The sequence below is a fragment of the Arctopsyche grandis genome, chromosome 7 (genome assembly GCF_051622035.1).
Source record: "Arctopsyche grandis isolate Sample6627 chromosome 7, ASM5162203v2, whole genome shotgun sequence".
Lineage (NCBI taxonomy): Eukaryota > Metazoa > Arthropoda > Insecta > Trichoptera > Hydropsychidae > Arctopsyche > Arctopsyche grandis.
The window spans coordinates 13,343,658-13,357,093 of record NC_135361.1 but is presented as its reverse complement, the minus strand read 5'-3'; the positions used below and the strand labels follow the sequence as shown (position 1 = coordinate 13,357,093).

The window sequence follows — 13,436 nt, the reverse complement described above, 5'->3', positions numbered from 1 at the left end:
TATATATTTTTTTCGATTCAAATAAATTTAATAAAAAAAACAAATGAATATTTACTATTAGATTCGCCGAGTTTAAGCTATTTATATTACAAATACTGAGCGAAGCCGGGTTAAACAACTAGTACACCTATAATATTACATACATATACATACAATGAAAAAGAAAAGGTATATATTATTTCTGCCTATTAGTTATATTGTATATGATTGCAGAACATGTCGAAAAATAGACAGCATTTGAGTGACCGTGATAACATGTTCAATATCAAAGCTAAAGTATTATCACACGTAATATCGTAAAGGTCAAGGAAAAGAAAATCAAGAAAAACAACGGAACTACCCACCTAATATTAAATGAAAAATTTAACCTTCGCTGTATATTATGTAATAGGCAGACACGAATAGAATGAGAAACAAAATTGAGCTAAACTTCATTATATCGAAAAAAAATTTTTGATACAGGAATAAACAACCTTTATTCAGATGACTAAAAAAAATTAAAAACCCTTTCACAAAAACAACTAGGTACTTAATGCTCAAATATGTACATAAACAGTAGGCATAAAAATACACTATCGCTATTGGTGAGGAATATAACTTTTGAGCACTCAATCAAAATCTCAGGGTCTTATTTTCTCATCAAAACGTCATCTATTGAAACTAATACGTTTATAACCAGCAGCATAGCTCAGTAGTTAGCATGTAAGACTTTCAACTGAGTGGTCAGCGGTTCATTCCCTAGCCCGGTACTGCTGGCCAGACCTTGGATATGGGACTTTTCCTATAAGACTGAAAATTTAACCGATTTCATTGAAACGGTTCAAACAAATTTTCCAACCTGTCCTATCTCTCGCAAAAATTCGAGTTCATGAGATTTTATAGATATATAAAATGCTGTTAAAATGTTTGGCAAATTTGTCCATAAATATCTCTTATGTAAAATGTTTGATCGATGTTTATACTGGCCAGGAAGGCTCATTGGATCTTACCTGTTAGGCCTTCCTGGAATATATACATATTATATATATATATATATATATATATATATATATATATATATATATATATATATATATATATATATATATATATATATATATATATATATATATGCATATGTATAAGTTAAGCACTTGAGCAAGCGCACTACGCATGTAGGTACATACACATATTGCGCAGTGCGTACATAAAGTTACAAAAGTGTTTTAATTGACTGCTGCCAAAATCATACCAAAGTCGGTTTTTCATTATTAAATAAGCTATTAAGAAATAACTTATCACAAGATTAATATAGACGTCTACTTTCGGATACTTCCATTGTCGTACATAGATACGTCAGACAATAAAGCTAAATTATGAGGGTTGCGTTCGAGATACATAACAAACCAACAACAATCGAGATCCACATTTCGCCTACTGCCTAGTGGTATGAAGTAGCTTATACCCCAACCCAACCTAGCCGAACTACAAATTAAAGATTTAAGCAACAGCTACTTAAGGCAATATCTCAAACGTCATCAACAAGTGTAAAATTTTACAGAGCGTTCGTAAAACCCGAACACGAGATGCGGTGGTTTTGCTCGACCCCTACAAATCATCCCCTCGACGGAAGTCATTAATTTCCCTCGTTGGAGCGTTATCTCATCCCATTACCAATATATTAATGATCGTAGGGTAAAATCTGAAACGATTATGCCGCGATGAAATAGTCGATCATCGTGACACTGACCCGCGCTAATCCACTGACATCATCGAACGATGGACAACGATGGAGCCGAACAACGAGAACGTGACCTCATCTCGTGAATTATGTACATATGTACTAGCTGGGACACTGACGTGTGACGTCTGCGAGGGGTGTGACAACCTCGTGACGCAGTTTTTTCTGATAACAAACGCCACACACCGCCAATTATGGAATCAAACAAGCACAACGTGTGGAAACATACATATGTATGTATGCTGAACAGGTACCCTACCTGAACGTCGAACCGACAAATATTTACACTGGACGTTTTCACTTTTACGTGATAAAATCCGGCTACCTTCTAAATTGCAAGTCATCGGCTATCGTAAAAGATACCGGTATTCACAAATGATGTCCACTGCGTGGATCCAAGATCAAAGTCTAACGCGCATCACGTGAGTTCCGAGCTATGTACATCGAGAAAGACCCAGAAGAAGAATTATCAAAAACTATGCTCAGAAAGCAACATTCATTGTTCGGACTTAATTTATATCCAATATGTACGTGTTTTGAATGTAAATTTACATTCAAAACAGAGAGTGAAGCATGCATAAGCAAAAAAAAATGTTAGAATTTGAAGAACTGCTCAAGTTTATCTAATCGTAGTCCTCATGTCCCACACTCAAATTTCCAGAAACTGCATGTGGGTTCCATGCTCATCCATCATAAAGCGCTAATTTTTGTTCTCAAGAGGGAAATGTTACAAAGGAAGCAGAGTTTGTCATGGAAGTTCGATCTAGCACGATTCTAGTTTTCGTAGATTTTGTTAAAATTAACATAGACGTAAGTCGCTCGCGCACGTGACGATTATTTGTAGAGCTGGTTATGACGTCGTGTGACAGACGGGCCGAAATAGATTACGTAGGGTTTCTTATTCTTCTTATTTTTCTTCCACGATAGGCAGATGTCTGTTTTTAACGTCTTGGTAAACGGCCAGCAAAGCATATACATAAATCGTTCTCGCCTCTGAATCGTTTCAAGTTTGTAAGGATTCCCTGAACATGTCGAAGGTTAAGTCTAGTTGCTGTACATACCAATAGGACCCGACACAGACACCCCGAAGTAATGAGTTAAATTTCAGTACCAGTCTAGACTACTGGTAAAGCGGAGTTTTGCTTTGTTTTCAGAGTGAATAAGAACATATATACATACATACATACAATTGATAATAAGACTACTGAGTGCGAAGCCCGATTATATTCCTACCACTATTCATATATGTATTATAATCGTATGCCTTATTCCGGAGGATCGTGATTATGAAGAAATGTTCTGCCTGATAAGTCGTTACCTTTTCTTCTTTGATTCATCCACACGGAGACTATTCATATAATGAGTATAAAAAATGTATTGTAAATGCACATAATGCTCTTGCAAATGCACATAATGCTCTTAACAAAATGGTCACGGGTTCAAATCCCACCGGTTGCTGCTGGCCAGACATTGGATATGTGACTCCAGGTCGATCGTTTCCTATCAGAGTTTGCCAATTTATCCGATTTTCATTGAAATGGTTTCAACAAATTGGCAACCCTTACCCATTTCTAGCAAATTTCGAGTTTTTAAGATCCCGAATTTCGCTGAATTGCATAAAAATATATGAGTGCATACCTGTAAAATAAATAAAATGTTACCAATGTTTGGCCACAATGGCGAATTGGATCACTCTGTAATGACACTGCAGTACAATAAATAAATAAAATAAAATCAAAAAAATGTGAAAGGCACTTCAGAGGGTAAATATAAAAAAAATCTGTCTTTGGAATAATGGTGTGTAACGTACTTTTCATACTATCTTCTCAAAAAATACTACAATAGATGTCGTTTCTTTTATAAAGGCCCACTACCATTCAACGGACAAGATGCGCACACTAGAATTGTGTACTGTCCGTTGCTTTTGCGCACCTTTTTCGAGAAGTGGGGGTAGGCCTTTATAAATGGAATAGCCTTTAGATACTGCCTATAGCAAAAAAGTGTTTGTAGATATCGCTGATCAATCAATGCCCTGTGTTGTGGTTGTTTTTCTTAGTTCATTGAAAATGTAAGCTATTAAGTGCATTAAGCTGTCATAAATAAACGAACGAACGCAACGTTCGTACCAGAGCCGAAGTAGGCAACTTTGGCCGAGTTCCAAAGTCCAGCATGGAATCCTGAAGGAGAATTTCAGCGTCACTGGCACTGCTTACAACAAACTGAGCAAGTTTGTTCAACATCAGAGCGATGCTGAAATCTCGATCGTCGATCAGCAATTGGCTCAAATCAATTTGGCAGGTCGCGTTTGGACCCTGCAAGGGACCTTTGAACATCCGCGGCAAAACCGTCACCTTCATACTCGATTGGAATGATTATGATGTATGTGCGACGAGACACAGCATTAATTTAAAACATTTTGAAATGCCCCAACTGAGCATCGACGTCAAAAAACAAACCAATTGAACGCACCAAGCACATTCAACCAAAAAAGAAATAACAACATCTCACAGCAATTGTGACAGATGAAAAGAGGAGTCATCACGCAATCGACGACCAATATCTAACAACGGTAATCTCCAGAATCGAATCGAGTTGAATGACAACATTAGAAAATAGAACCAACGATGAATATTTTTATTTTATTTTATTTTATTTTAAAAAATCAATACCACAGAGACTTGACAGGTTGCCCCAAAGCATATATGCTTTGATGCATGATGCATATGCATGATGATAGAGGACAAACGATCAGAGCGTAACCTGGAATAATTGCATAAAGGTGAAGGAGCCTGATCAGGTGAATAATCGATCCAGCTTTGGCAAGTGGCAACAGATTTAACGATGCCAAAGTTGCAGTCGACGATTATACGCAGAATTTGCATCACACAATCAAACACTGCGTTCGGGACGAATTTAAACGACGTTAGGTCGTAAACTTCATTTTTGGATAACTCCTACTGTACGTAGACTACGAAAAATGTTTAGTTCGTCTTCGTCTCGGCTGGAGATGCGCTATTTTCGAATCGAAAATAGTAGAAAAAGACAAAACAATACAGACAGTGAGTTACGCCTGTAAGGGTTAACCAGCACGTGTGGACGTGCTTTCAGATCATTCTCGAAACGTGCGTTCGTTTCAATTTACATACATATTCAAATGCGTAAGTCTGTAAAAAAGGGGTCTAGCAGCTGTGTACATAGGTCCTATATAGAACCTAGAATATCCCTTGTCACTTTTTACGTTTAGTAGGCACGACGCCAACCTCAACTCAAATGTTAATCTATTTGAGTAATCAATTCAAACATATCACAATACCACGTACCAGCAGTGAATTAATCAAATTTAAGACAACGTTTGAAATACGCATTTCATAATTCCAGTCAAAAGAAATAATGCTATTTTTTTAAACGTTTTAACGCAATAAGTCATCCACTTTGCATTGGTCAGAAATTTCACTATGAAAGTATAATTATGTTAAAAAAAGTCGATAAATAAAAACCAGATTTGCTTGAATTAACCCTTTGAATGCTGACTAACGCCGATCGGTTGTATATTGAACATGTACAAAGTAAACAAGAATACTACCTGCTAAGGCTTTAAAGATAGCATTTACTATATAGCACAAAAAAAATCCATTGAACATGGGTGGTGTAATCCGTTTGTCAACGTTTATAAAGACTCGTTTACACCGGAATTTCTGAATTTATAACCATAGCAGAAATCCCTAACTGCTAAGTATCTTAAATTGTGGCTTAGAATTTAGATTGTGAGCATTACATTTTAACAACGAAGAAGATGGAACTAGTTTTGGAAAAATACATTCATTAATAAACACACCTTTACAAAACTCAAAATCGTCGGCGGTAGTTATCTAGGGTTTGTTTGGATTAGCCACAATTTTTATACTTGCTTTCTATTGGATTTCTTAATAATTCTAGTTGGAAATGTTGGCGAAATTTTCAGCGTGGCGGACTTTCAACAGAAAAGACGTCGGCACCAAAGGGTTAAAATTCGTATGTACGCATTATAATAAATTAATTTTGATAATTACTAAATAAATTGAAATATTATCGGGATTTCATCATATCTTTCGCATCAGTGCGATTTGCATATAATCGTATTTTCGAATTTCATTTCATCGATTTATATACACTCGGATGGTATTGCGACATAACGTTTCAAAACGTTTAAAAGCGACAATGCTCTTTCAAACGAGTCTTTAGATTTAATTAGATATTGTTCGGCGATTCATTGTACAAATTTTAACGCCTTTAATCAACATCAAACGTTTTTCTTCGTGTAGGCAGGCATAATCTTCAAAAATTATATATTTTTAAACGTTATTGTTCTGATTGGAAGTAGCAGTTTTACGCTCAATGTTTGTTAGATATATGTAATATCTGCTTGTCGAACTGAAAATGTATGTCTAAATCTTTCAAATAAATAATTAACAGTACTAGATTGACTTTTGATCGCATTTTTGTATCGAAATCAAAATATACATAAGGGTCTGTTTGAATCGAATCTTATGCGAATCTCATCGGAATTAGCAAATTTCGTTAGTGGACGAACGATTCGAACGTTTAGACCAAAGCCGGTCACGTTTTTTCGAAGCGGTCAGGTTGCACAGCCTGTCCGTCAGACGGCAACCATGTGGTTGCTGTTCGACTGTCAGACGAAGGATCCACACGCGCTCTTCGAGAGCTTTTCCCCGTTTCAAAACTCTTTCAGCCGTTCGTTTCAGACCCTTTCAGCGAGATGATGCAACTGAAGCGTAACGAGGCAGAAGCGCGCGCGCGAGTTCAAACAGACGATCACATGGCCGCTAGGAAACCGACACTTATTACATAAAACGCGATGGCGTTCTACCGAAATAAATTTCACTTTCTGACCTTCAGTACGGCCGTGTTCAGTTTCGATTTCGAATTGCATTTTTGAAATTGCACAAACAGTATCAAATGAAAGTATCGATTTTTCGCGTTTGAAAATTCGAACGTTTACGTAAAGGCGAACTGAAAAGATTTTCACGCGCGGAAAACAGTCGATTTTTCCCGGCGTGAAAAGTCAAAGGTCGGGGGGGGGGGGTCGAACTGTCCCGCAAGTAGGAAACATCAATGAAAGTAGTTTCGATTCGAGGCGAGGGTTCGACCATGTGATCTGAAGTGTGGTCCGAGTCGAAGTAAGGTGGTGTCGGTGGGGAGGTGATTACATAAGCGGAGAGTGCGGTGCGGGGTGGACAGGGGGAGGGGGAATTACCGTGGTTGTTGTGGGAAGGCTGGGCAGGCGGCTGCGCCCCCAGACTCATGTCGTAGCACGATCACGTAGCGTAGCAGCGACACAACACGGCACGGCACCGGCACCGGCACCGACACGACGCCTGCGACACTCCTGCACGCACCGCTCCACCCGGCTCACTGACGAGCGCACGCTTTTTAATTATATCGTGGCGGCCGAAAGCGACGAGATGCCACACCGCTCGAACACCGACGACAACACATGTGCCCGCCACTGCGACTGTGACGGCCCATTCTTTTCTTTTTCATTTTCTTTATTTTGCGCTCGCATATACAATTGGCATCGAATCTATATTTAGGACATGTCACAGTGAAGCGCAGTTCAAAATATCACCTTTTCAATTGTGGCACTTTAATTTATTCTCAAATACATTTCTTTTATATTTTATTTTATTTTATTTTTTACATATATACCAGGAAGGCCTTACAGGTAAAACCCAATGCGCCTTCCTAGCCAATTACAATTCAGCATTTTTATATAAATCACTGAATTACGAGACACTGAAAAACTCGCAAATCAATGAGACATCTATCAATTTGTACAAAAAATTATTTATTGCACATTGATTAATAACAAATTAAAGGTGACATATCTTATAGGAGGGATTTTTAGCCAATTTTTTCCGGGAACCGTTTCAACAATGAAATCAGAGAAAATCGGCAAACTCTGATAGGAAACGATCAACCTGAAGTCACAAATCCAAGTCTTACCAACAGCATACTCTGAAAAATTCATTTTCATTCGAGGCCTGGGCCCAGGGATCGAACCCGCCGCCTCTCGGTGCTAAGCAGAAGCTTAACGACCGAGCTATGCTGCTGGCTATATCATCGTTAATAATAATTCTCAATAGAATAGTGTTTGTATTGCAGCCGTTCGTTGTCTATCGATTGGCAAAAACTTTTGCATCGACTAAAAACCCTTCAATTTATTTGATTTCTGAAAGTCTTCGAAATTTGGGATAATTCAGCATTTTTCGAGTTTAAAATTAATTGTATGGGACCCAAGAGATGCGTCCGAGTACTTTATTCGATATAGGCAAGGGTTTTTTACTATAGTTTTAATCAAGGTACAAACATAATAAAAAATGAAAAAAGTCCCGGCTCTATTAATAAAAAGCCCAAAACATTAACGGAAAATATGGAAATATAAGTGCAAGATGATGATCTTAAATCATTTCCATATCTTCCTGAAATTTTCTAATGCATACGGACTGCCGTCTGGAAAAGGCCAACATTGCATGTGGATGGCCGAGAGTGGTCGATTATTTTACTGACACCTCACCTCAATTATTGATTTATGTTCAAAATCATTCTCAAGGGTGTGACGAGAAAACTGGTCACACCCTAAAATCGGTCAACCAGTTTTCTCGTGACCGATTTTAGGGTGTGACCAGTTTTCTCGTGACCAGTTTTAGTGTGACGAGTGATCACGTGTGACCAATCTAGAGCGACCGGTTGTCTTGTGACCGGTTCACATTTGACTAGTAATCACCGAACCATTCATTCATGTCAATTGGCGATAATAAGCAACACTAATTCAGTAGTTGGTCGTAATAGTGAGCGCTTATACCGGAATATAGTGGATGCGCTCGCTTTTTGACAGTTCTCTTGTACCCAAACAGAGTGGCTTTGTCGTCTTTGGTGTGTAAATATTTCAAGAACCCTTGTAAAACTAATAACTTTACTCGTAAATCCATATAATTATGCCGTACTAATTTATAATCTTAACAAATTATCATTATTAGATCGGTAATTGTCCATAAACATGTTGGACGGATGGTACTGTCGATCGATGGCCAACATGCAGGCGGAGGGGGAAGCAGCAGCCCGGGGGGCTCAAATAAACCCTCCTCAAATCAACGACGACTATTCCAGTGAAAGCAGTCAGAGCGAACCCGAACAAGTTAATTACAAGGCTCAGTATTGCAAACTGAAGAAAAAGTTGAAATATCTCATATATGTATGGATTTTTGAAACATTCATGAATCATAATTGATTCCTTACATTTAATATTATCAAAATTATTTGTTCACAGGAAAATGAGTGCTTTCAAGACGCCCTTCGAACATCACAAAAACGTCTTTTAAAGGCTTGTAGAGATAGAAGCTTTTTACTAGACAGACTATTGCAATATGAAAAACCAGATAATACTTCTTCTGAGACGGACGAAACTGACTCATCGGACGACGCAGAAATAAATAAATTTGAAGTAGCTAAAAAGTAACAAGACTCAAACCCTTATATGAAAATAGTCGTCAAGTTTTTGATGATATATTTATTCAGATTATGTTACAGAAAAAGGATTGAACCTGTACCTAGCGGTCAAGCAATATCTTCGAATGTTTTAAACATCAACAAAGCTCAATCAAATGCGAAGAGAAAAAGACCACCGCCTCCAAAAAAAGTCATTCAAACTACGGCACCACCCGTAAGTAAACGCTACTTTCTCTATATAATAACTAGTATCGATTACAGTGATTGTGCTATCTTGGCACATTTACAATTTCAGTATCAACCTCCGAGTTCTAAATCGTTGAGTTTAACGTCCGACGGTCACATGACGCCGGAAGAGGTGGAGAGGCATTTACAATCGAGGCAAAGCTTTCTGGAACTCGTTCCCGAGAGAGCCCCTCCGACAGTGCCAACGGAAATGTTCAGCAATGATCCCTCCCTTGACAGGTAAATTAAATTTCAAGTTATATTAGTTTTAATTAAACATCGATGGAGTTCTTTTAGACCCTGTTATTATGCTTTCAGTGAGTCAAATGACGTCCCGGAAGCTTCGCCTCGTAATATTGGAGAAGATTGGGTTGAATAAAATTATTCAAATTAGTAAATAGTGTGAAAATCAGTGGCGGCTCGTGAAAATTCGTAGAGGGGGGGCTGCAGAAATTAATCGGGCTTTAGTAGCTCGTTGACCATACCGGTGATCAAATTCAGATAAAAATAGCATGCATATGTACTATAATGGGAGGTCTGCAGCTCTGCAGCCCATATGGACGGCAAAAATAGCATGAATTTTTTCTACTCTGGGAGGGCTGTAGCCCCGCAGCCCATATAGACGAGCCGCCACTGGTGAAAATATATTTAATGTTAGTTTTATAGCTTTTTCCATGTGGATGAGCTTAAAAACTGTAATAGATTTGTTTGTATATTTATTTCTTCTTTGTGAATATTTGTTTTTTGGGGAATAATTACCTAAATATGTCATTAAAATTGAACTGACTGAATAGTTTTCGTATTTTTTTTTTGCGTTCATAATATAAACTAGTATGGAAAGAGGATAATTTAAGTTTTTAATATATCTTTCGAGCACAAAAAATTTATAATATACATTAGGAGAAATAGTCATGAAACTAAATCAAACATTTTAAGTCACGGTGCGTTGCTTGTGAACGCATCAAGACAGTTCTGACGCATATTTTCGTGGTTTAAGAAAAATTTAGTATTTCAATGATAGTTGATGTCTGGCAGTGACTGTCTGTTTTCCGAATCTGATTTCACGTTTATATCTTATTTAGTTTTATACTTAATGTATATAAATATTGAATTACTAAACAGTAATTCACTAATATCCAATGTACACAAATTTTCTACATGGTATTTCTCTTTGTGCTTTTCTCAAGTTCTGACATTAGATCTAATATTTGACAAATCTGACTGTCAATTGTGTACATTTTTTTTAGGTTTTTAAACAATACAAAAAAGATTAATTAAATGTTAACGATGTACATCAGTTCACTATAGATGCTGAATCTGTATCACAGACGTAGACAGTATTTTTTAATCACTACCATTTTTTTAACGACTCCATGCTCCGAAAAAAGATTGTTCACAATATTATGGCGTATTTTGTAACTTAAAAATGATTCGGTTTTTTTTATTTTAAATATAGGATAACGATGAATGAAAGTGTGATTTTTTTTAATCTACTTATTAAAAAAGAAGATTAGATAATCAAGGATGCATAATTATGAAAAAATATTATTTTTGTTTACCAAGAACATATGTATCTGCCGAAGGACTTTTTTCATCGATGAACAATATATGTTCCAGTGATAAAACGCAACATTGAATTTTAAAACTTTAAAATATTTGCTAATCGATAAGAATAATTTTAACCATTTCTGTGTAGAATTTTATAAGAGCATTAAAGAAAATTAATTCTTTATGTAAGCTTTAAATAATAAAAATATTTAGAAAAAATTTTTTTTTGATAAAATGTCCTGGTTTTTAACTTGAAAAAAATGGTCACCTTAGATTAGCTGGTTAACGTCAAACTACGTAAGAGTATGTGGGCACGAGTAAGGGCGAAAACACAGCAAAGAACGTGGCACATGGTTTTTTTTTAGATAATTTTAAACATGCGAAAAAAATGTGTCATGATCAGTATATATTCATGGAACGTCCAGCACACACCGCCCCAAAATCACCCCCCTGGAGTGTTTTCGGGAAAATTGTATCTTTGTATTTATCTTTGCTTGACAGTGATCGATAACGGTGTATCCCATATCCGGCCTGCTCTCATCTTTCGTCTTTCACTCATTCTTATCACCTAACACTTGAGTGCGCGAAAGGAATAAAAGTTCACCACACGTGCCCGGCCGACACTCTTGTTTGCCTCTCATTTACTCGCCAAAGCAACAGTCGAAATCAATTATTTCATATACAATAATGCAATCGCCCGCACTTTGAGGTCTGTTCATACCTATTCAGCACGACCCGTATCCTGCAGGTGTCCTGCAAGTGCGGATAGTATTCTTTGGTACATTATATGGACGTATTCATACTTCGCGCATGCGCATTTACGCATTCGCTGTACTAAATGTACTAAAAAATACTGTCCGTACTTGCAGGATACGGGTCGTGCTGGATAGGTATGAACAGACCTTTAAACGTTTATTTCTTTAATTTTTTTATATTGCAATTATGTTTTCCCACCACGAATGACAGAATTTGACCACTGACCGGGAGATTTCGTTTGTAAACCGTGAGCCCGGAGATCGATCGCCAAACCCGGAGTCTCCGGGTCAAAATGGCTGTTGGTAACCTTAGATTTCGCCCTAATACAAATATGCAGTTTTGCCAACTTAAATAGGTAAAATCGCTAAAACGATAAATTAGCAAAAATTGTACTGGTTTTATCCGACGATCTAGCTCAGAGCATCGTAACCTGTGCACCGCGGTAATATGTGTTCACCGAACAGCACTTCGGCCTAACGCGTGCGAGTGAGATCGCGTGTGAGGGAGAAAACCGATGTTAATTAATGTGAACGATAGCTGCAGGAGCTGTAATGTGTGTATATGTATGGATGACCAGTGGCTGTGTATGCGTCGTCGTCGATCTCGTTCAGCTCGCTCTGGAGCACGTGCTGGAACAGGGCGGGGTGGGGAATTAGACACGTCAAGTCGGTTTTATCCTCGTTTATTAAGGAGTAGATGGCGAGCCGGGGAGTTTCTCGGCGCCTGTGCCCCTTTATGACGGGGGCTGTGGATGAGTACGCTGGCTGGTCAGGCAAGGTAGACCAGCCACGCCAAGACCGTCTCGGCCGGCGGATGGCGGGCGTCTGAGAGCTCGCCGTGTTCGAGGCTTGGGTCGAACACGTGGTCGAGCATAGTCGGTGAGGCACGACTATGGAAGAAGCCATACTCCTCGGAGGGCTTCTATGATGCCAATGAGCGCTCGCCGTGATCGCTTGGGCGGATCACGGGGCCAGCCTGCCTTAGTTCGAGGCCGGCTTTTACGAGGGACGCTGCATCTGGCGGTCCGCGCCGGGATCACCGGGCGCCGGACCCACGGGAGAATCTAGAGCGACTGACAGGTGGTCAGTGTAAAAAGAGAGAAAACAAAAGCCGAAGCCGTAAGAGGACAACCAACGGCCATGAGGGTGTAGGCATATAGTACAACTGAAATGATCTCATCAGGTCACTGCGACACATATCCAGGAAAGTCATTAACGCATGGCACACGCTCGCCTCGTCAAAAGGTCGACACGTGTTTCTATACACGTATCTGGGAAACAAAGGAAGAACTCACTGAACCCATAAAAACCACGAACTACGTCCAGGCGTATGAACCCATAAAACCACGCTCGCAGCAATACTAGGGCAGCGCGAGTACCAACAACAAAAGATGTGCACACGACACACTTCAACCTAAAACGTTTATAAAGCAACGCAGCAACCTTCACCGGCAGAGTGAGCCTCTAGAGTTCAACTAAATCACATCTCCGAAGAAACCTCTTCGTACATACAATAACCATTGTACTATGGAGGATGAACGAATGAGACGACTGGCATGTTAATGCACGTGTTTATTATATGACAGCTGAAGACAGAGTGAGTAGTAGCTCTCCGAACCCAGCCGGGTTGGTCCCCACTCGCAGGAAGGCAACCAAACTCGACCATGTCGTATAAGCGAGCC

At 38.7% G+C, this 13,436-nt stretch overlaps 3 protein-coding genes across 4 annotated transcripts in view; 2 read left to right on the top strand and 1 right to left on the bottom strand.

Moving 5' to 3' along the window:
• The window catches only part of clu (clustered mitochondria protein homolog), a 37,098-nt gene extending 29,574 nt beyond the window's left edge, over positions 1-7,524 (bottom strand). Inside the window, exon 1 of the mRNA XM_077434430.1 lies at positions 6,975-7,524. Coding sequence (XP_077290556.1) covers positions 6,975-7,023 — 49 coding nt within the window. The 5' untranslated portion in view covers positions 7,024-7,524. The remainder of the gene's footprint in view (positions 1-6,974) is intronic.
• The window catches only part of LOC143914278 (organic cation transporter-like protein), a 474,519-nt gene that overhangs the window by 421,250 nt on the left and 39,833 nt on the right, over positions 1-13,436 (top strand). The window lies entirely within an intron of this gene.
• Positions 8,420-11,212, top strand: LOC143914283 (uncharacterized). Of its 2 annotated transcripts, none has more exons than XM_077434447.1 (6): positions 8,420-8,653; positions 8,758-8,972; positions 9,048-9,232; positions 9,308-9,440; positions 9,522-9,691; positions 9,770-11,212. In XM_077434447.1, the coding sequence occupies exons 2-6, from the start codon at positions 8,778-8,780 to the stop codon at positions 9,828-9,830; spliced, it is 744 nt and encodes a 247-aa protein (XP_077290573.1). In that variant the 5' UTR covers positions 8,420-8,653; positions 8,758-8,777; the 3' UTR covers positions 9,831-11,212. The 2 variants fall into 2 exon arrangements, with proteins under 2 accessions (XP_077290573.1, XP_077290574.1); XM_077434448.1 differs by having other exon boundaries at positions 8,575-8,678.

Bases quoted from the DNA above. Each gene is read 5' to 3' on its own strand.
- LOC143914283 (XM_077434447.1), top strand. From the start codon at position 8,778: ATGTTGGACGGATGGTACTGTCGATCGATGGCCAACATGCAGGCGGAG. The intron at 9,233-9,307 runs GTAACAAGACTC...ATTATGTTACAG, and splicing joins AAATTTGAAGTAGCTAAAAA to AAAAAGGATTGAACCTGTAC. The intron at 9,692-9,769 runs GTAAATTAAATT...TTATGCTTTCAG, and splicing joins AATGATCCCTCCCTTGACAG to TGAGTCAAATGACGTCCCGG.